Genomic DNA, 22,408 nt, shown 5'->3' with positions numbered 1-22,408 from the left:
ACCCGCTTCCACCGCCGCCTTCGCAACAGGCTCCGCTGCCTTCTTTGGCAACACTCCCATCGACTTCTTCGCAAGCAACGCAGGCCCAGGACCCGCCTTCGACGACGCAACAGGTCCACCCTTCGCATCGACGCCAGACACGCTCTTCGCATCGGCGCCTTCTGCTGCCTTCGCCGCTGACTCGCCCTCCCCTGGCTTCAAACCCGCTTCCGCCGCCGCCTTCGCGCCAGGCTCCGCTCCCGCCCTCGGCAATAATTCCGTCGACGTTTCATCAAGCACCGCTGGTGCAGGTGCCGTGCCGGATTCCGCAGCTGGTGCAGCTTCCGCGTATCTGATATGAGCTATCTTCTCATTGGTGTCTCGTGCTTCTTTCTGAGTTTCCTGTCTACCCGCATTTGTGGTACCTGCCTGTTGTGCTTCGTGTTCGCCCTTTCGTTCGGGTTCGCGAAACACTGTTATGTTGGTCGGTTCGTCCTGTCCTGTGGTTGCCGTGTTGATGCTTGCTTTGTCGTTCTCTGTTCGAGTCTTGTTCTGGGATTCTGCAGACTGTTTCTTATATCCGGGTTGGCCTGCGTCTCGGCCAACTTCTGGCGCTTCTGTATGGGGTCCCGCCGTTGTAGCAAACTGTGTCGCTGACGCAGGTTCCCCCAGCACAGAATTGCTTTTAGACAGTGAACGAGGGTCAGATAATATATCTTTGCTTGCAAGCTTGTGCTGTGCATTTTCATATGAAGTTTTTTCTATCTTTGAGCGATTTTCGAGAGTCTCGGAACCATTCCCTGAATCAGCATCACAGACGTCGTCGCAAGTGTGTACTCTTTTTTTAATTCTCTACCTCTCACTAGTGCATTCTGTTATTCTGGCACATGTGATTCTTTGAGGTCAAGCGGCCTCCAGTCTTGTAATCTGTCGAGGCCGGAAGAATGCGGGTCGTCGTGTGGCGGCCTTCTGGTGGCTGTGTCGCACCTGCATTCGATTGTATGTCGTACAATCGCTTCTACACTGCACCTCTAAAGGCTTACCGAGGCTCTCACGATCGTTCACAGCAGGGTGAGAGTGTTGCGATTCCATCCCCTGCTGCTCCGATTTTGCGATGAGCTGAGGCATTGAAGGACCCATATCTTTCTCCATGCGGCTGCCACGTTCACCTTCTACAGATGAAGAGTCTTTCACCACTCTCCAACCAGAGCCTGAATACACAGAAAACGTGTTTTCAACTTGAAGAAACTCTGTGCTACAGAGAGGCGCAGCTTGAGCTGTTCGTTTGGTTTTGCAACCCCTAACATCCTCATTTGTCTCTTACGGGAGTCCAGGATATCTGTAATTAGCCCAGAGCACACGTCTACCAGAGCCTCTCCGCCACCTGACGTCTGCAAACAGCATATTGGAAGGAGTGTACAAGAAAAAATGCGTGACAGGGAATCTCACACAGCACAGCTGCAGGTGCTTCTGCCTTGCAGGGCGCCCTCTCATAAGGAGCTGTAACTCTTCCAGGCCAGGTGAATACATGTTAAGCTGGTGAGACGCACCTTCCTGGAGGCAGCCAGCTGGTTCTGCAGGCTTTCTACCCTCTTCTGGATTGACCTGACTATAGAGACGAGTCTGAATGTGCAAGAGGATTCACAACCGCAATAGCACGTTTCACACACCACTTCTGGGGAAGCCCATACGCACAACCAGTTATTGCCAGTGAAGAGGAGCATGAACTTTCCGTTTCTCAGCGTGCCTTGGTCATACCGTTCATTCTCTTCTTTTAATTGGGTATTTTCTTCTTTAAAGCCCTCCTGAATTGTTTTGCATTGCTCTCGCGCGGCCTGAATAGTCAAGCATTGCACGATTCCGTGCATGAAGGACTTTCTTCGTAGCGAGCACACTATGCCGCGAATTTCGCTATAGTCTGTCGTAAATAAATAAAAGCAAACTAGTTGTTTGTCACCTTAAGTTCCATGGCCAAGCGTCGGGATCGAGATGAAAGCATCTGCCCGTCAAGGACGTCTCTTAGAGAAGCATCAAGCTCAAGAGGCGGCTGGTCCTCATTTAACCTTCCTCCACTCTTTCTCTCCGACGCCCCACGTGTGGCATTAGTCATTCCTGTCTTCTCAAATACACCATCACGACCAACTAGAGCTGCTGTCTGCACCGGCGGAACAGGTGGCGCCACGCTCTGCGAGCGCCCGGGGACTATAACTACTGGCATAGGTGCCTTAGACAGACTGCGTGAGCGGTCAACGCTAGCAGCTGACGCGGTCCTGCACAGGCCTGCCGGCTGCATGAGTATGGGTGCCGCAGTATCCCTGTTGCTGCCAACAGCTGGAGCCCTCTGGTAACTGAAACCACCAATCAGAGCAAGCATTCAAAAGCCCTTAATGGTGAAGGCCGAGACCATAAGGAGGCTCCAAGACTTCGCAGCGACCAACTATAAGTAGAGGTGCGACGAGTAGACAAAAACTAGAGGGAACAGAAAAAGTGGGCATACGGCGGCGAGTGCCGAACACACGGGAAAAAAGCAGCAGAGACTATGGAGTTGTGGAGCGGTGAGACTAATCAAACACAGATTCTAGAAAATGTGCAATGGAAAGTGGATCCTTACATCTCTCCACTGGGGCCCATAAAAATCTCCATTTGCCCCCCACGCTGCAGCACACGAGAAGAGATGACACAAGTGGCTGCTCGGCAAAAGCAGAATTGTGACTCTCTGTTCCTGCAAGAGATAGGCTTCCAGAACAGAACACGGTCTACATACAACTACTACAAAAATGTTGAACGTTACAACGGCGCTGCTAGCACTGCGATGCTAGGCAAGAGTGAGGCCAGATCTGCTGCTAGGGCCAAACCACACAGGAGGCTCTTTCGGCCAAACGTTGGCGACCAAGGAGTCAAGCTGTGCTGCCACTTACGTTGCGTTGCGCCGTGTACTGTGCATATGCCGCAGCAAATTGAGCAGAAGCCGCGGCCCCCGCCGTTGCTGCAGCTGGTGAATGCGATGACGACAGCCGTGGGCCTGTTGTAGGGTAGGGCGGGAAGGCGCCAGAGGCGGTGACCCCATTCGTGGCCTGCACTGCTGCGACCATTGGGTTGGCCACTTGACCCCCACACAGTGGAGTTATTACAGGGCCAACATCTGGTCTAAATAATGACGCTGCTGGTCTTACCAGCGGGTAATTCATGCCCTGCCGGGTCTGGTTAAAGTAAGTAGCTTGCGAAGGCTGCGCAATGGTGCTGTCTCCTACATTAGCAGAGGCTCCAGGTGGGCGTGTAGCCATAAGCGCAGGCCTAGCCTGGCTTGCCTGTCTCTGGACACTGGCGACAGTGCGACCCATGGAGTGACCAATGGACACACTGCGGCCTGACCGGGACGAACCGCCAGTCTCTGGTCCAGTGTGTCGCTGAGGAGGGCACGACTGCTTCGATGAGGAACGTATTGGTGGGAGGGGTTTGGTCTCTTTGGGTGCACTAAGGCCCAAAAAGATCTTGCAAGGCAGCATGCAGTCGCTGCAGTTTGCGAAGTGCTGGCTTCGGGTGGTATCCATGGCACTGGGGAGAGGCCCGTAGACTAGCTGACCACCTTCCGCGGCACGCGCTCCCTCCGCTGCCTGCCTCAAGTCCAGCTGTGGGACAGGGGCCATGCTACTGCTGGACCGACCCTCCGGGTTGGACATGCTGTGTGCGGGCCTGCCAGTGGGGGGAAGCCCGCCCGCGTTGCGCCGGCTTTTGTTTGAGGGCTTCATCTTTCTGGATGCTTTGTTTGATCTAATTTACTGAAATAAGGCAGAAGAGAAGATGGGATAAAGTAGATCCACAGCCTCTGGGGACAGCTGGCTATGCTTGGTGCCTTTGGCTTGACTGTGGCGTGCTCTCGTCCCTCGACCAGAAAGTGAGCCAGTGGCGCCTCTGAATCCAAAGAGGCTATAAGATATGAGTGAAATGTATTTCTCAGTGAGCATATCTGCCACAATTGACAGCAGGAAACAATGCCAAGAGAGGCAACGGCAACACACAAGAACTACTGCCAACGCCAATCGCGCCGCTTGATGTCACAAGGCTACTGTCAAAGCTGAGGCTCTGGATTACGTCCAGCTGCTAGTCCAAAATTGCTCTTTGGCATAAAATATTGCCATATGCGGAATTAGGAGATTTTTTGGCACAGGAAAAAAACAAGAATAATATTAACATGCACGCGTAACGAGGTGCATATCTCGATTGGGCCGTGGCTTGATCGAAGGGACAGCACAAGAAACCCAAACAAATCCCCATATTCACTGCTAAGCAGTTCTTACATTTTGAACCCCCCTCTTTCTTTAGTCCACAAGTTCATGCTTATTCAGTGGCGCGAGAGGGCACAACTCGCGCTTTCAAAGTTCACGGAGACCAGTAGTGCCAGAACAAACAGCAGCCTGGCCGCACTACATTTTATTCCCAGGCTCGCCTGCAAGGACACAAGCCCATAACACCACAGCATGGCAGCAGCCTTTCAATGTGTGCACGTGGAAGTTTTTGCGTCCTCGCTCTTAAACATATCCGATAAATCAGTCTGCATATGCGTATATTAAGATAGTCTCTACTCTGATGAAATTTCGCGCGAATGCCAGAACCTTAAAGTCTCCTACGAAGAGCGGGCAAGAACAAGTGGCCGAACCAGCACTTGTGACGGTGATTCAAGCGTATTGGTGTAGTGATCAGTGGCTTCGACTTATGCCGAGTGTGTTCTCCTCTCTGGATCTAAACTTGGAGAGTTGCTAGCAAGGCCCTAAGCTACTAGTCCTGCGTGGAAGGTCTTTAAATGCTACAACACTGCTTAGCAGGAGAATAAATATCTCTTCAGTAAGGAAGTCGCGGGTATATTCAACTCAGTATTTTGTACAGTATAGGTGGAAACTTTTATCATTCCCCCCCTGAAGAGGCTCACATATTCCGCTATTCTAATATTTACGGAAAAGAATGAGGAATTGACGAGAGAAAAGCGAAGAGACCTCTGAAAATGCCACTGGAAAAGTGGAAGCACGCGAACACAAAGGAGGGAGTCGTGTTGATGCGCAGTGCCAGTTAGATGACAGAAGTGAATTCATTTCACGTAGGGTAGTTAGTCACAAAGATGAAGAATGCGTATCACGGGCGCTCTGATGGCCTAGGGGCACTCCGCAATCTGTTAAGACTGGAAGTGTGAGCATGCTCTGCAATCTAGACCATTAAGTGTGCGATGAGGGAGACTGTTGCACAAACGAAATATACCCGAAGAGAGCTTCGCAGTGGCGAACATAGAATATATTGAGACCTTCAATGAATTCAAGATGGCAAGCCGAAGTCCCAATGGGAATGAGGGAAAGCTAATTCTTAGCCCGGCGTTCGGCTTGCTGGGGCTCATTTCGTAGGAATTATGGACTCGGGTGAATTTACAACATTGCGGTCAAATGACCTGAATGATCAGATGGTAAAACACAGTGCTCAGAAGCTTTGCTCGGCAGTAGTTTTCGTTGTAACAGGCGCTTTATAGTGAGTTGGCATTGGTGCCGCAGGTCCTTTGCATTGCTCCACTTGGCCAGTATTGGAAGCTCGTGCTTCGGCTGTGTAATATTTAAAGGCGTCGGAAATTCCCGTATTGCCAGGGGGTAGTCTGCTGTCCCTATTAATCGTTACCTTGGTCCCAGAAACCAACAAAATAGAACCGAAGTTATCCTTTTCTTCCATGCTGCAGTATTACAGAAAACCGTGGGCCAACAATTTTATTCATTCGCTCAAACAAGCCATCGTCCGCAGGCGAGCTTGCAGAGCATCTCGAGGCTCTAGAAAAGTCAAACTATTGGGCATGTTTTGCCTCCTTCTCCTGTATAACAGCGATTTTATGGCAGGTTTTTCACGAAGTGAAGTCGAATTGACCTTGGCGGAATATAATTAGAACATGTTCGCTCCCTGCAGAGCGTCTTTTGTATAGCCAGAAGTCCCAGGAATGCAGCAACATCAGCCGGAATACGCGTTTTATTCTGAACTGGCAGCATTCCATGAGAGTACACTTCATCCAGTAGAGACTGCACTAGAAAGATTCGAAAAATGCTTAGTTATTCAGAGTCTTCTCAGTCGTGATAGCTCCAACGCGGGGATCGCGATTTTAAAAGCATGCCACTTGTGAGTAAATCTCAAAATATGAAAATCCCAGGGAAGTGGCTCGAGTAAATACAATGTACGCAGAAGCCACTAAACGAAAATGGAATCGCACTTCAATCAAGCAGACGGCGGTTTGAGCGTACGGCCAGGCGACAGCCGGCTAGAAGGTGCCGAACGCATTTGCAGTGCACACACCACCCTTCATTTGATCACGCCATAGCATAGAAATTATACTGCGCCGCAAGCGTTTGCTCTGGAAGCATACGCGAAGTCAAGTCCCAAGTAGCTCGCCCAAAAATCTCTCCCTGCTGGCGAGATGGCAGGCAGCTCAAAAAGAACGAGCTCCGGGAGAAACACGAGCGTGCCTGATACTTCTGTTTTCAATTCAGCCAGATGCCGGGAATCTACACGGCATTTTTCCAATGCAGCCTTGTACAGAGTGCAGGCCGCCTTATCTCAGTGCGATATCTTTTAAACAAAGCAGCACTCCGCTTCCACGCAATCTACACCAAGGAAAGGCGAAGAGCTATTGGAGCGGTAGTGCACAGATGACGCGCCCAGTGAGAAGGCATTAGACGTCCGCAGATCCAGACATCTGTTGCTGCACTGCTGTTCCTCCCCACCCCGTCGGAGATAGCGCAAAGCCAACTATGCGGCGCTGCCGTCTTGCGGAAATCCAGGCGTGGGCAGCGGGCGGCGTCATGCGGTATGCCGGCCTCGGTCAAGCTAGCGCGAGCATGCCAAAGAGGACCAGCATAGGCAGAAACCGGGGACAATAAGACGCAGCAGAGACTAGCGCAGCAGCGGCAGCAGCAGCAGCAGGACAGAACCCGCTCTGCAGCAGCAGCAACTCGTGTGTGTGTCTGTCTCCGCTTATTTGCTACATGCAAACGCTGCAGGCCCTCTCAGACACAGACGACCAAGGGGACTCAGGAGCTCAAGGAGCTGGAATGCGCCGAAAAAAGTTTTGGTTTGCTCTACCATGAAGACACTACTGGTGCCCCAGTCCAGCCGTCCAGGATGGCGTCCACACATATGCAGGTTCTAGAAGACGGATTTGAATCCGCGTCTTCCTCTTAGAAGCGTTCGTATTTTTGGGCAACTGGGAAAATGCCCCTAAATAGTCCAAAGGATTGAAGTTGAGAGAAAGATCACTCGCTTCTCCACCAGAGCACCATGGGACCGCTGGTCAGCCAGTGCTTTTGACGCTCTAGTGCTTCAAAAGGCGTGTTTGACGCTGACAACAGCGTCCAGACTGCTATACATTAGTACATGCCTACTGCTGGTGCGAACGCAACTGCTCTCGAGCTGCGACACACGCCAATCCTGCTGTTTTAACAGGCAACCCTGACTCACAAGGTCGAACACGGCGAGTTTCCAGACAGGCACGCACACATCAGACAAACTATTCTCAGGTAGTCCTCCAATATCGAAAGCAAATCATCACTCCTGCACTAGTGCTATGCACATGGCGCCCAGCCATCAAGAGGCTTCGTCCCCGCTCTGAGCAAAACCCTGGGCATTCCCAGCAGGTTCTTTGCTCCAGTGAGCCACGCATTAATGGCTTCATGGAAGACCTACAACACTGCACTATCTTTGAAACTGTCCCCTGAACTCAGCGCCTATAATGGCCTATCCTGCCCTAGCTATTCCCTCCTGTATTTTTCGCAGTTGCTGCGGTTCTTGCTGCATGGGCTGTAGCAGCATGAGCTGCTAAAGTTGCATTCTTTCCTGATTGAAAAAGTAGTGCGTGCTCGCAATCTCCGCAGCATAAAACACCTCTAGTACTTTCCAGACCTTTCGGAGACGCGCTTGTACCGGAAAGGAATATGCTTAAACGCAGAATACCCCTTGTTGGCAGACGTGAATTCGACGCTCTGTGCGTAGCCAGTGTGCAGCCGTCGCGTTCATTAACTGCAGCAACACTTTCAGTAGAAAGCAACGTCGGACTCACCCGCAGTGACGGCTGCAGATATTTTCTGCATCGTATGGTAGGAAAATGCGCAGTCAAAACTAAGCAACAGCAGAAATTGTTGCAGTGTCGAATGCGAAACAGCAAGGGCATCAGCCACCTCCTAGACAAATCATGAAAAATAGCAGCGAATGCGGCAGCAGCGAGATCACCGGAACTGCGAGACCACAAATTTACATCAACGGTAGACACCGCAGCAGTACAAAGGCCCAAGTGGTTCGTTCTTGGAACTAGGAAACCTTTGCTGGACAGACAAAGAGCAACAACAGTAGCACCACCCCTTGTCGCTGCAACTGCTGCTGCGCTTCAGCAAGGTAGTGCACGGTAGCTAGTCTGATGACACTCTAGATATCAGCGCCTGCATCCAAAAGCTGTTGCACTGCCTTTAAGGCTTTCGCAGCATCACTTCGCTGCATCCGCAAAGCAGCCACACCAGCAAGCATAACCCTAGCAGCATTTCATCTACCGCATTTGCTCCCCGTGAAGCAAAAGCAAATGCGCGTTCCCGCAAAGCAACCACTGCTGCGGCGAAGAACGGCCGTCAAGCACGGGAAACACATGCATGGGAAGCATCACACCACACTGCAGATTGGCACCCTCAGGCCTACCTCAGCAGCGGCAGCATGCGCTGCAGCGATTCCCATTGTGGCTTTGCCAAGCACAGCCATTGCTGCGATTTCAGTCTCTTTCTGCTTCAAAGCACCAAGGCAATTCAAATCGAAACGCGCAACTCCCCGCTGCTGCTGCAACTGCTGCGCCTGCTGCTGTTGAGACGAAGGCAACTGCTGCTTCCTTTGCGCTGGCTGCTGCCCCTGGTCAAACTGTTCCTGCTGCCTTAATGGGCTCCACGTGCTTAAAGGCAGCAACTGTTGCAGCAAGTCCTGTAGCGCGCGCACGGTCCTAACACTGGACATGATGCGGCTGCTGCTACGGAGACGGCTGTTCGCACCGCCTGGTACTTCAAGCGCTGCAAAATATTTATCATCAGCAGCAGCAGAAGCGATCGCGGCGGCAGCTGCGGCTGCTGTGTCATCTGCTACCACTGCTGCAGGCGCCTCTGGTCTGCAGAGCCTCTTGCACACACCCAACGCCTCGCGCATCAAAGCAGGGTGCGGCTTGCATGCACCTGAACAGGCACGCGAAGTCAGCCAAGAGCAGCAATATATCCTACTAAAGCCTCTTCCACAGCAGTTTACAGTGCCGTTTCTGCTGCAAATGGGGCTGCACGAAGCGAGCAGGTGCATCAATTCCAATGGCTGGGTACCTCCTCAACAGGCAAGCCCTGCCAACGGTGTTCACAGGCATGCAGTAGAAAGCTCGGAGAACGCGCCATCTCATGACTATGTATCCATATAATTGCTCCTTTAGTGGATAAATCGAGATATGCTGGTCCTCAAAAACTCCTCTGGCTGTCCCAATGCATGCACCACGGAGTGCACATATGCACAAACGAGTACCTGACTTGACATCTTCGAGATACTGGATCAGATGCTCGACGCTACGCCGGCAACACTCAAAGGCATCTATTTGCTGCTGCAGTCTAACAGGTGCTGCTGCTGCTGCAGTTTCTGTCGCTGCGACAGTCAAAAGAGAAACAGCAAGGCACTTAGACGTCGCGATGTGAAGTAAGATAACGGAACAGGGAGAAACAAAGAGCCAGATTTGCCCAAGGGATGTACTGAAACGCAAACATACTCGTGTATCAAGACTATCCAGGAGAAAAATACTCAGCCGGAGAGATAGTAAAAACAGACGCAAAATCGCGTACGCATGAACAGCATACATATCAGCGAGAGGAAGCTTCACTCACTGTGCTTCTTCGTCTCCATCAGCACCCCAATTTTGTCTGTCTTCTTCAGCACTGCCTCAGCAGCGAGCTTGGCCATTAGACTCTACACATGAAAAAATACACAGTACGCACAATGCAAAGATATGCAAAGATATACTCTGCCCTTCTGGTGGCCGCCTCATCTATTGCTTCTCCACTCCACACTGAGCGCATGCATCGGCCTATATGTATATCAAATTCTTTTCTTCCTTGTCTGCATTTCTGTTTTGTGTTTCTCCCCGTCTTTTCCGCCTTTGGCACTGCCTGTTGACCCCTCGGCAGCCTCAGCTGCATCCAGCTTACGTCTTGACTCAATAGCAAACGCACCACCAGCCAAGCCGGCAGAAGCACCGACAGCACCATCTACAGTAGAAGCAGCCTATTAGCAACAGCTACAGCAGCGACAAGTGAAGCTGACAAGAAAACACACACCGTTTGGACTCTCAAGTGCACGGGCGTCAGTTGCAGCTCTCGCTCCCCACTACTTTTGGTGCAAATGATGTTGCTGCTGCTGTCACTCCAACTGCACTTGTTGCTCGTGCTTCTGCAGAGGCAGCGAAAACACTGGGCAGGAGGCCTGTGCAGTCCTGTGGAACTCTGCGCCGAAGGCCTGAAAAAGAGAAGTAAGGGGCCATCTCTAGCCCACTCAGTCTGTACGCCCAAACAACAACCCAGGACAGGCAGGGCTAAATCACCAAAATAAAGTCCTATGTCGCCGCACTCATTGGAATCCCTTACAGGTTTAAGACAACTGTCTAGTCCAAACGGGCTGGCGCCTCAGCGAAGGCGCTAAGGCCGCCTGCAGTGGCGGCAGCAGCGCTACCATATGCAGCAATCTTAACATGAGCGGCACCTGAGTTAGCAATGAGGTAAGCTCTGGGGAAAGCTGCTCTTGCGTGCATGCATTCTGAGCCAAATAGAGTCCTAGGGGAAGCAGAGTCCTGTCCAACGCCTGGCGCAGTAACACCGCCTCTTCTATCATCGCGCTGCTGCCACTGCTTTCGCTGTCGCGCTGCAGCAAAGACGGGGGCAGCTCTGCTGACTCCGTGACAGACAGGGCCTTGAAGTTCGCTGTATCCCTGCGTGGGCCTGCGCTACGCAGCGGCCACAACATGGGGCGACTGCGGCAGCAGCAGCTGCTGCAGCGGTGCTGCTGCCCTGGCTGCGCTAACAACGCGCTAATAACGCTACTTTCCATAAAGTAACTTCTATTGAATCGAAATCCACAGCAATACTTGCAGCACACAGAAAGGTGGGACGCGGCGGAGCAGCTTACCAAGCAGAAGGCCAATGACCTTCTCATGCTGACTGCTTTTCTGCTGCTGATGTTGCTGCTGTTGCCGTTGCTCCTCCTGCCACACTTGAAGGCGCGCTGCGTGGGACGCTATAGCTAGCAGCACCACAGAGTTGATGCACCTGCAAGCATAGTCAAAACGGGAAACGTAGCCGCAGTAACAGCAGCACGCTCAGCATTCGCACCAGCAACGCCATTAGCAACAGAAGCAGCAAGCCCTCAGCCCTCCTTGAAACACACGCACACTTCGGGCACGTTCCGGCTACTGCAGCTGCTGCAGCTGCTGCTGCAGCTTCTCTCGCCGTTACAGCTACAGCTGCTACCATTGCAGCTTTCGCCGCTGCTGGTTCTGTTGCTGCTATCGTTGGGGCCGGCTGGATCTGATATCATAGTAGCAGCGGCTGAAGAATCATCTCGCCCTTCAGTGCTTCGCATGCTATGTTTCGGGGGGTCCTGTTGCCAGTTCTTCTGCCTTCTCTGAAGATCTAGCTCCTGCTTATCATGCGGTCGCTGCTGCTGTTGTTGCCGTTGCTGAGTCTCTTGCTGTTCATCTTCCGGGAGCCGGAAATGCTGCTGTTCTTGGTGTTGCTGTTCTTGTTGAGGCAGCCCTTCGCCAGTGAGATCACTTTCCTCGCACACGCTGCTGCGGCTAAAACTGGCCCTCCGCCTTTTGGGACTGAAACCTGTGAGCTTCCCGTCGCAGCTTTGCATCAGTTGTTCCTGCTGCTGTTTCTGTCTCCGGTGACGCCGCTGCACAGGAGGCGAGGAAGGATGCATCATACGAGTCAACTTAAGCCCTTCCCGGTGTATTAAAGGCAGAAGAATTGCGGAAGTGATTATGCTACCTACTACAGGAACCATCCAGTGGCGGCGCATGCAAGCAATAGCAGCAGTAGTAGCCCATACGTCTGCTTCGTTGCCGAGCTAGCCTAGGTTGCTCTTCCCTAGCATTCTTTCCCTCTTTTTCTTTCCCTCTTTCACTGCTATTGCTGGAGTTTAGTCTCATTCCAGCTGTTTTCTTTTTGCAAGGTCAAGACATGCAGCTACTGCCTAATGGAGGAACTGGGGCCCCCCAAGGGGGGCCCCTGTATGTGAAGTTGCACGGGGGGCCTCACAGTGCTCGAGCGCTTCCCGAGAAATTTTACTTACAAAACTGTTGTTACTCCATCTGCAGCAGATGCCTGCGTTCCTGCTGCTACTGCTGCCGTTCAAGGAGGATCTTGCTGGTACAGAATAGCTGCAGTCTGTGCTGCTGGAGCTGCTTCAGGGGGTGTCGCAGATCACTGCTGCTGTTGCGGTTCACATGAATTCCACGCCTGATGCGGCAACTCAGAAGCGTGCAAAAGCGATATTCAGCACGCTGAGTGGCTGGCTGCAGGTTTCCACAGCGTGCTGTGTTTAGGTATAATGAGCCATAGCTAGCTGAAGTCAGCTAAAGGTGAGTCACCTTGAGCCGCAGCCGCAGTACTGCCTAGACAGTTTCTAACGGAGTTCACGAAGTGGGTAGGACGCAGTTTTACTTGTTATTCATGAACGGTGTTCCGCGTGTAGAACTGAGGTTGACGATTTTGCGGGGGCTTACAGCGCTCTGCATTTGAAAAATGTCAATTTTATTTAGGAAGAATCCAGTTTAACATAAAGTGGCCATTTGCAGCTTCTTGTTGGCTCACACTTCGAAATGCACTCCAAGCAGCCAGCGAAGGCCAGTACCATTTCCGGCAGAGGGAACACAGCACAATGCAATCAGCATCGGCTGCCCCTGCAGCTGTAGTAGATGCTCCAGTAGACGCGGAAGGCATCACCGTGTCTTGTTCAGGGGGTTGCATTCTTTGGTCGCATTGCCTTTGGCTTGGCGCCATCACACTATTGATTTTGCACTCATGTTCTACAACGTTTCGTTTTGTCCTCCTGCACATGCACTGTATCTGAGAGGCTCCACTACTCAGAATCTACGACTTGCTTGGTCTCAAGGGCCATGTTTGTATTACTTAAAACCACGCAGTGGAAGGCCTGTGGAGAACCTTGTCTTCGCATCGAAGACCACAGGAGCTAGGACTCAGTAATGAGCAATGAGCGACGGTCCGCTGCATATTTATGTGAAGAGGGCGGTTACACTTGCAGAGACAGTGAACGCGTGACAATAGTACCGGAGAGAACAAAAGGACAAGAAATCATGGGCAAGGAGGTATGAATGATAATTGCATCACACTATTGATTTTGCACGATTGCAGAGCAGGCATTTGTGTTGGCATTTTATTGCAAGGTCTGATGATGTTTCACGCTCATACAAATTACGTTCTTCAATAACGTTTGTGGTCTGCACAAGCGGTGGCGAGACGGCGTGTACTGCCGCCCTTTAAAAAGTCTCAAAAAAGAATAAACAAACTGGGCGCTGGAAAAACTGTACAAGGACGTTAGTAGATGGCATTGCAACTATAATCCATGCGCGGCATATCACCGATTCACATTGGACAAGAACATTGACTGTGGTGATCTCTTGCTTATCGGTAAGGGTTCCGGCTCGACTGTTGTCGTCGACTCTGTTTCAAGGAACTGTAGAAGATTTCGTCAGCTCGTCTCTTGTAAACATCGCTAGCAGCAATGGGCATCGTTTGAATTAGAAAATCGATTCGACGTGGAAAGAGCCATGGCGAGGGCGTGTCGCAGCCCAACGCTTTATTATCGTAAAAGAGTTACGAAAAACGGAGATTCTGCATTTGTTTCGCGAAGCCTGCAAGCGGTTGGTGGCAGGGGTGAGTGCATATCGCAGAGAGCGTGCATGAGATGCTACTCTAGTTTCTGCTGGCATTTTCCGAAATATATGCTGATCCGCAAGTTGGCACCGACAGCCGTTGTGCACATCGTCGATCGTGAGCGTGTCGAGAAAGGAAAGCGGGTCCTGAAGATACTTTGGTGTGTTGTGCAGTTTTGCGCTGTCGCTAAAGCGAACTCACGTCTTGCTAAAATATCTTGTGATCACTCACTCTTAAGGTTTTTAAGTCCTTAGTCCCAGAGCAGCTGAAGATGTGAAGACGGCTGTTCGAGTTCGCTCGTGTAACGTGTTGTGGTGCATAGAGCCAGGCCACCCTTACATCTATGTGATTTTGAAACGGGGAGGGAAAAAGGATCAAAACAGCAAATAAAAACATAGCACTAGTAGCACTGCCCTTCCCAGACTAGCTGATATCTAGGAAGCAAAGTAAATTAAAGAAGAGCAAACGTTTTTCAACGCTGGTCAAGCTGCAGCAACAATTACTGGTGCAGGGCAAATATGAGGGGCTGAGCACAGCGTTTCTCTTTTATTTCTCCTTCCAGTTTTCCAATCGCCTAGCTCCTGTTCTTCCTGCGTTCCTGTTATAATTGTCACATTGCCGCCGTCTATACGAATATCCAACAACTAATCAGGCAGTTGGCTCGTTGCTGGCCGGCTAGCTAGCTGGTGTGCAACCACATAATAATACGGACACTTGGAAGGCTGCCGGTTTGGCTAGTGCTGCTAAAACTACTAATATAGTGCCTGATTCTGCTCCTTCCGATGCTGTCATTGCTGTCTCTACTTCTGGGGCACAAAAAGTCAGGGGCATCGACAGCTGCAAGAGATGCTTGTGGGGGCTGCTGAAGCGGCAGATGAAAGAAGCTGCACACTGCACCGAGAGCGTACTCAGTTGTGCGTACAGCAGCTAGCTTGATAGGTAGAGATTAGTCACACGCTTTCTGTGCACATGGTGTATCTGATTCATATGAATAAAAGAAAAACAGGTTGGTGCTCCCAAAGGGCGGGTGCAGTACTACTGCTCCAAGCGGGCCCCCCGGATGAGGAGAGCCATTTGTTATGAAATTGAGACAGATGCCAAGTTCTCTATCTGTCTTTCGCCACTTCGCTGCACCTGTTGCTGTACGCTTGTCTTGTAGCTGTTCGCTGCTGGCTTATTTGTCGTCGTTACTCATTTGTGTTTGTGTTTTCGCCCCTGCAGACAGCGCTTCCGTTTCCGCTGCTGCTGTCCTTGCTAGTGGCTGTGCCCCCGTTCTCTTTGCAGCTAGACCTCAAAGGTCTGCGAACTTTCCGAAGATCATGTACCTTGATGCTCGGCTGATCTTTTTTATTGTTGTTGCAAGCTGCGCCGCTATTTTGACTACAACCGCGCTGCAGTTTGGCCTCGCCCCTACTTTCTTGAATGAAATGTTGAATGGGATATTTGAATAAGCAAGGTACATAAGCACCGCTGTCCTTACTGGACAGCGCAATAGCTAGCTGTCTGCGCCTATAGACGACTACGAACAAGCACAAACAGTCGATACTGCACCATTTTTGCGGTTGAAGACCCTGCCTCCGTCAGGTCCACTCTTTGTGGCAGCAATAACATTAGTGGTCAGTGTCCATACACGGGTATTTCACTGGGGACGCGGGGGAGATCCTACAGTCTCGCGCAAGTGGTGCAGCGCGACTAGCAAGAGCGACTACTTATGAGCTAATGCTGCGGCTGTTCCCTCCGGTGTCGTTGCAGTTTGCGTCTTAAGATACAGAAATAGTTACCGAAGCATTTTCTGCTGAATTATTGGCAAAAAGTCGAGCGTCGGGTGCGGGGCTGCTGCAGGAGCTGCATTCTGATCAGCAGCAGCCAAGGCCGCAGCCACTGCTGCTCTTGCTGCTGCTCGTACTGGCATGGCATGTCTTGCCCGTAGAACGAGACCTTTCAGGTGTAAACCACTGGAATTCATAAGCAAAAGTAATTTTTTGCAGGGAGTGCAGCTATGGCAGCTGTTGTTGCTGCAACGGTTGCAGCTGCAGCTACTTAGCGCGTTCTGTCCCCGAAGTGACCTTCACTGGCTTGCTGCTGTAAGCTCCTTTTCACAGTAAACCAAGATAATCCAAAGGACTTAAAATCAGCAATAAATCTAATTTTGCAAAGGTTTTAATCACAAATTTCGCCTAGCGGCTTACTGGTAAGAGTTTAAAGCTCAGGGTTTCAGGCTCGAGCAGGGTCACGAGGTCACCTTGGACTCGACACCTTGCAGCCGTACCCTGCTGCTCCACCTATATCTGTTTTTTAAGCACAGCGTGCAACAGCATTATACCTACAACTCTTAAAAGCGATAAAACTGGCAGCAGCAGCAGCAACAACGGCTGCGGCATTTACTGAATAGGGGAAGCAGAACGTCGGTAGCTGAAGATGGAGCCAGAAGACGTGGCTACCTCAGAGCTGCAGCAAACAGAGCAAAAACAGGAGCTCACAGACGGTGAGCATAATGAGCGGGACGAAAATGAACGGCAATCGCAGGGGGCTGCTTCGCCGCAGCAGGAAGAGCAGAATGCTGGCATACAGCAACAGGATTATCAGCAGCATTTAGGTGAGCACAAGCAACAGGATGAGCGGCTGCAACTGGGTGATCAGCAGCAACAAGAAGCTGAACAGCAACAAGTAGAGCAGAAACGACAGGATGAGCAGCAGCAAGACAAAAAACAAGATGAGGAGGAACAAGGCGAACAGCATCAAAAAGCTGAGCAGCATGCAGGCGAACAACCACTAAAAGAACAGCAAAAAGAAGAGCCCCAGGATCAGAAGGATACCCAGAAGAATGGGCAGCAACCGAAAAGCGGAGAGCAGAAAGAAGAACAGGTGCATGAAAAGCAGCAGCAGCAAGAGAACAGCCTGCTTGACAAAGAGAGTATCCAGCACCAGCCAGAGGCGTCACTTCGGGAAAAGGAAGAGCAGCAGCAGCAGCAAGAGCTGAGAGAAAAGGAACAGGTGCAAGGAAGAGAGCAGCAGCAAGAGGGGGAGCAAGGAGAGCAGCAGGACGAGCGACCGCAGCAGCAAGATCAGTTTCCTGAGAGGCCGTCAGAGCAGCAACAACAGAACCAGCAGCAGCCCACGCCGCAGCAGCAACAGCATCCGAGCAAAAGCGATGAGCCAAAGAAGCAGGGAGAAGAGCAAGTTCAGAGTGAGCAGCAGCAAGTGGAGGAGCAGCAGAAGCAGCAGCAGGAACAACAGCAAGAACAGCAGCAGAAACCTGAGACCCAATCCTCACTACAGGAGTTGCAACAACAGCAAGGAGGTGTAGTTGACCAGCAAGAATATCAGCAAAAAGAGTCAGATGAGTTGCAACAAGAGCAGCAACAGCAGGCAGAAAAGCAGGGGAAGAAGGCGCAAAAACAGGAGAGTGAACAGCAGGAAGAAAGCCTGCAGAAACAGAATAAAGATAAGAAAAAAACGAAGGAGCCAGAAGATGGACACCGGCATAAGGACCAGAAGCCAGAGCAGCAGCAGCAGCAGCAGCAACAGCACCAGCAGAAAGAGGCTAAGACGCAGCAGCAGCAGGAAGATGCTGAGAAGCGTCAGCAGCAGGACGAACCTAAAGCGCAGGAGCAGCAGCAAGAAGCGAAGAAGCAGCAACAGCGGGAAAAGACTAAAAAGATGCAGCAGAAACAGCAGGAGGAGGCCAAGAAACAGCCCCATGCGGACGAAGGTAAGCAGCAACAGCACGGGGAGGCCAAGAAGCAGGAGGACCAGCCGCATGAGGCTAAGCAAAAGCAACAGCAGGCTCAAAATAAGCAGCAGCAAGCGGATAAGCAAGAGCAAGAGCAGCAGCAGAAGGAACGGCAGCAAAGGAAGAAACAGCAGCAGCAACAGCAATCGAAGAAGCCAGCAGTGGGTGAGAGTGCACTCGATCTAAAACATAATAGGCTTTTTAACTTCCCCATTAATTAGTGCAGAATCAAGCCATAAAACCACAAGCAATAGGCCTAAATAATGCTTTTAAAGGCCAGCCATAGCGGCTACTGGTCTTGCAGCTGCTGCTGCAGCTACAACCACTTATTTGGCGGCAGTTGCAGCAAAAAAGCCACTTGAGCCTGATACACTTTCAGAATATGTCGCGATTGCTGCAGATCCTGCAGAAGATGATCCCGAACTAACAGCAACACCTCCTGCAACACCAACTCTGTCTGCTGAGCAGCAGCAGGAAGACCAGCAGCAGCGGCACCACTACGAATTCTTGGGGGGAAAACGACTGAGTGAAGACTTCAGCTTCTTGATGTTTGGCTCTCGTGTCTCTTTGGAGAGCTTAGATACTCTGCCTGCAGACGAACCGACCCTAAAACCACAGCTTCAGCAGCAACAGCAGCAGCAGCAGCAGCAGGAGCAACAGCAGCAACAGTCGCAGCAGCAGCATGCGCAGCAGCAGCGATCGCAGCAGCAGCAACAGCAGCAGCAACAGCAGCAGCAACAGCAGCAACAGAACCCGCGCGATGACAGCAGCTACTGGGTAGATCCACTGAAAGAAAGGAAACAAAAAATAGCAGCAATGAGAGCCATGGAGGCAGCCGACGGAGAGCTTGGGTTTCAACTCAAACAGATCAAATGGAAGCATCGTTGCGTTCAGCACGTAAGCTCTAAACCCTAAAATCCAGCACGTAAACCCTAAACCTTGTTTTAAGAATACATCACATTCCTTCAGGTTCAATTTCAGCCTGCCATTGAGTCGATGAATCTGCTGCTGCTGCTACTGCTGCTCCAGCCAGCCATGCCGAGTGTTCTGGTCTTGCCACAGCATTACCGCTGCTGCTACTTGCCGCTGTTTCTTCTTCCGACGATTTTTCGGTGCCTTTTGCACGAGTTTAGAATGGCTTTTGCAGGCTTTTGCAGAAGCTGCCCAAGACTCAAAACTTAAAGTCTTTGTGCTTTCCTTTTTTTCAAGGAAGTGCAGCTGCTGAGTCCAGAAGAAACGAGAGATCTCAGGGAGCACCACACGCCTTCAGCCCGAAGAGCAGCTAAGCGCAAGCCCGCCTATCGAAGTCAGCGCCAGTTAACGGCTTACTGCGGCTGCTGCAGCTGCTGCTGCAGCTGCTGCTGTTGCTGCAGAAGCTGCTGCTGCAGAAGCTGCTGCTGCAGCAGGTTGCATCTGTGCTTCTGTTTGTGATTCTGTCCTGCTTCTGCTGCTTCTCTTACTGCTGCTGGCTGTGAGGTCTGCAACCTGCTGGTGACTTATTTTGCTGCAGCTCCTCTGTTGGATTTGCAGATGGTCTCGAAACTGTGCGAGTGTTGTTGCTGGGTTTAAACCCACTGCTGCTGCTGCTTCTACTGTTGCTGCTGTTGCTGCTGTTGTTGATGCTGCTGTTGCTTCTGTTGCTGCTGTTGCTGGTGCTGCTGTTGCTGCTGCTTCTTGCCACCCCAGCCCGGGGCCTGTCCCCACCTGCGACAAACCAACGAAAAGAAGAAAAGACTCAAAATCAAGAAACAACAGATGCCATTGCTGCTCTGCGGTGCTCCTTTCTGAACTCTAAGCCCTATGCTCTGTTCCCCAAACCTAAGCCCTTAGTCTAGACTCTAAACCCTTCAGCTTGAGACATAACTTTTTAATTTAATGTATTGCTGTTTCAATTTGTTCTGGCCCTGCTGCGGAAGGTGTCCCGGTGCGTCTGCTGCAGCAGCAGCTGCGCCTGTTGCTGCAGCTGCTGCTGTCACTGTAGGTGCTGCTGTGGCTCCATATTCTTCTTCTGCTGCTGCTGCTGCTTCTGTGTCGGACCTGTTTGTGGCAATTAGACGGCTGATGATGGAGCTGCGAAAACGAGTAGCTGAAATGCCTCCCGAGTATGAAAGGAAAAGAAAAACTGCCTCACCTTCTATTGCCTCTGAGCAATTTGCTGCCTCATACTAAGTGGCCTTTTCTTGCTTTTCGTCCTCTTCTGTCGAAGGCGTTTGTCCACGCAGTTTTGCTTCGCTAATGCGTTTTATTCTTTAGTCTATCTCTATAATGCTCTTGTGTGTTTCCTTCGGTTTCCATTACTATCTTTGCTGTTTTTTGCTGTTTGTGGCTCCCCTTTGGCTCCTTTTCTGCCCTATTTTGTTTCATTTTTTCTGAGTTTTATTCTTTATTGCCCTCTCTGCATGCGTCCATGATTCTCCTCCTCAACCTGCCTCTTTGCACTTAAGTCTGAGCATGGTTGGAACCTTCTGTCTTCTTGCATGCGGGCAAAAGTGCTTCTGCGTTATTCCTTTCGTTCAAATGCACTAGTGCAGAGTCAGTAAACACTTGGCGATTTAGCATTACAGCGCAGTACCCTTTCGGGCGCATGTATGCTTCTTTGCGCGTGTGGGGTGTATGTACAGTGCAATGGAAGCGTCAGCTGCATTTGCTGCCTCTTTGCCTCTTCTTTCTCTTTACCTCCCTGCACGGATAGTGCATGCACTCTGTCTCGCACTTTTCTTTTTTTCTTCCTGCATGCATGCGCTGTACCCCGTGTTAACTCGTTGCTGCATTTTTCAATCTTGTCTTCTGCGATTTTGTCTGGTTGCTTGCTTTTTTGCGTCGCTGTAGCTTCTTGCACAAGTGTTCGTTTCCTCCCTCTAACTCGCAAATAGGTCTCTGTTTCTTTTTTAATTGGTCTCCCTTTTGTATTTTTTTTCCTGTTGGTTATTCCTCTGCTTCTTCCCCAACTTTGTCTCGTGTCTGTTTCCGGGGTCACCTTTTACTTTTCCGTTTTGTCTCCATTCCTTTTGTCTAGGGACCGCCCAGCGGGCGCAGAGCTAACCTTAGGCCCAGACCGCTCAAGTGGGCGGAGACTCATGTCTTTGAACAGCAGCAACAGCCTCAGCAGCAGCCGCCAGCCCTCTTTGGGGGCCCCTGGGGGCCCCCTGTCTCCGAAGGACAACAGCGGCAGCGACAGTAATAATGCATGCAGCGAAATGGACGACCAGTCTCTCTTTGGGATGGGTCTGGACGAGGAAGCAGCCTTTAGCGCTGCTGCTGTGGCAGGGCAAGGAGAACTGAGGCAAACTCTGGGCCCCCAGGGGGCCCAGGGGCCCCCGGGGGCCCCTGGGTTTGCCCAGTGGCTAGCCAGGCTGGAGGTGCTCGACGCCCTCCGGCATATACTGCAAGATGATGGTACCTTGTGCATTAACAGCATCAAAAAGGTGGAAGCCATGCTCATTCTCAAGGTAAAACCCAAACAAATTCGCATGCTCTGGCCATTAAGGGGGTGCCATAATTGTAGGGAACTTTAATTTGGAACAAAAAATTTTTCCATCCAACTGGCTCGAGACTGCTGGCGGCTCGTGCCCCCAAACACAAGTGCTCGTGCTCTTTTCAGGGCTTGTGTGCAGCAGAAAAAGTTGCATGCATTCATGCATGCAGTCACCTAAAGTCGTTTTGGGGCTGTACAATGTACTCAGGCTCTGCTGCGGAGGTACCAGCAGGAGAAGAGGCAACAAATCGCAAACGGCGAAGTCCTGACTCCCCGTAAGCACGCTGTGCTGCCAATTGTTTGACAAGGCTTCTGATGGGCTAGCTAGGAATTTGGCCGGTAGGTGGTGGCTAGCTGGCTAGCTGGCTAGCCAGCCAGGAAACTGCTGCTCCCTTGATTGATTTCATTGCTGCAGGCTCTGCTGCTGCTGTTGGCTGCGGTATCCCCCGGCGCGGCTCCATCCAGCAGCAGGCCACGGGGGACAAGCGCCTCAGGCGCAGGTCCAACCACTAGCAGCAGCAGCAGCAGCAGCAACAGCAAAAGAGCAACAGAAGCACACTAGCAGACGCAGCAGCATCTGCCACAAGACCTCAGCCAGAGAATGTTAACAATTAGGCAAGCGAGCAAAAAGTAAACAGACCAAACAGTCAAACAACAAACAAGAGACCTTAACGTTTATTATTATTACTATTTGCGCTGCTGCTGGTGCCACTTTATAAGCCACTGGCAGGCGCAGCTGCTGCCCTCACGAAGACATTGCTGCGGAGATCAGCGAAAACACCAGTTTGCCCTCTCGTTGCATGCATGCATGCATGCATGCATGCATGCATGTATGCATGCTATACATGCATGCATACACGCATGCATGCACATGCATGTCGCGCCTGAACAAAAGCAAGGAATCAATATACAATCCGTAGCCTTAGCGTGCCCCTTGCTTAACCATGCAAGGGCGCTGCTGCTTGGGCCTCAAACTCAAAGAGGATATTTGTTTTGTTGTTCACAAGCACCTCAAACACGCCCGAGGCTTGCTTGATGTGCTTGTAAATAGCAAAATAAGTACCCCTTTTGAGCGCTAATGCATGGGTGTGCTTAATCTGCGCCAGAGAATGCCTTTGCAGAGCCACGCCCACTGTGGTGTATATACACCCGAAACTGCACATGCAAAGGCACCACTGTTCTGGCTGCTAACTCTACCCTAGAAAACATGAAGCTACTTATGGAGTTCATGGCGCACATTTTGTCCCTAAAGCG

At 51.2% G+C, this 22,408-nt stretch overlaps 4 protein-coding genes across 4 annotated transcripts; 2 read left to right on the top strand and 2 right to left on the bottom strand.

Annotated features, from left to right (window-relative positions):
• On the bottom strand, window positions 1-3,728 carry ENH_00004890 (hypothetical protein, conserved; the record flags this gene model as incomplete). Its single annotated transcript, XM_013578416.1, has 8 exons — window positions 1-779; window positions 1,023-1,190; window positions 1,304-1,370; window positions 1,530-1,602; window positions 1,738-1,814; window positions 1,937-2,327; window positions 2,591-2,634; window positions 2,898-3,728. Coding segments are annotated over 8 exons (2,430 nt in total), but the record flags the coding sequence as incomplete, so codon positions are not given.
• A 3,021-nt stretch (window positions 3,729-6,749) lies between these two features.
• Window positions 6,750-7,085, top strand: ENH_00004880 (hypothetical protein, conserved; the record flags this gene model as incomplete). Its single annotated transcript, XM_013578415.1, is given in 2 exon segments — window positions 6,750-6,875; window positions 6,879-7,085. Coding segments are annotated over 2 exon segments (333 nt in total).
• A 1,558-nt stretch (window positions 7,086-8,643) lies between these two features.
• ENH_00004870 (hypothetical protein) lies at window positions 8,644-11,973 on the bottom strand (the record flags this gene model as incomplete). The annotated part of the gene is made up of 7 exons (XM_013578414.1): window positions 8,644-9,197; window positions 9,529-9,645; window positions 9,882-9,963; window positions 10,332-10,550; window positions 10,753-10,988; window positions 11,176-11,315; window positions 11,438-11,973. The coding sequence occupies 7 exons, from the start codon at window positions 11,971-11,973 to the stop codon at window positions 8,644-8,646; spliced, it is 1,884 nt and encodes a 627-aa protein (XP_013433868.1).
• Window positions 11,974-16,364: 4,391 nt separating this feature from the next.
• On the top strand, window positions 16,365-21,667 carry ENH_00004860 (hypothetical protein, conserved; the record flags this gene model as incomplete). Its single annotated transcript, XM_013578413.1, has 6 exons — window positions 16,365-17,844; window positions 18,020-18,576; window positions 18,889-18,995; window positions 20,696-21,128; window positions 21,363-21,429; window positions 21,570-21,667. The coding sequence occupies 6 exons, from the start codon at window positions 16,365-16,367 to the stop codon at window positions 21,665-21,667; spliced, it is 2,742 nt and encodes a 913-aa protein (XP_013433867.1).
• Window positions 21,668-22,408: the final 741 nt, after the last annotated feature.

This window comes from Eimeria necatrix, genomic scaffold, assembly GCF_000499385.1.
Source record: "Eimeria necatrix Houghton genomic scaffold, Enh_scaff113, whole genome shotgun sequence".
In the NCBI taxonomy this organism is placed as follows: Eukaryota; Apicomplexa; class Conoidasida; order Eucoccidiorida; family Eimeriidae; genus Eimeria; species Eimeria necatrix.
This window is presented reverse-complemented; position numbering and strand designations above follow the sequence as displayed.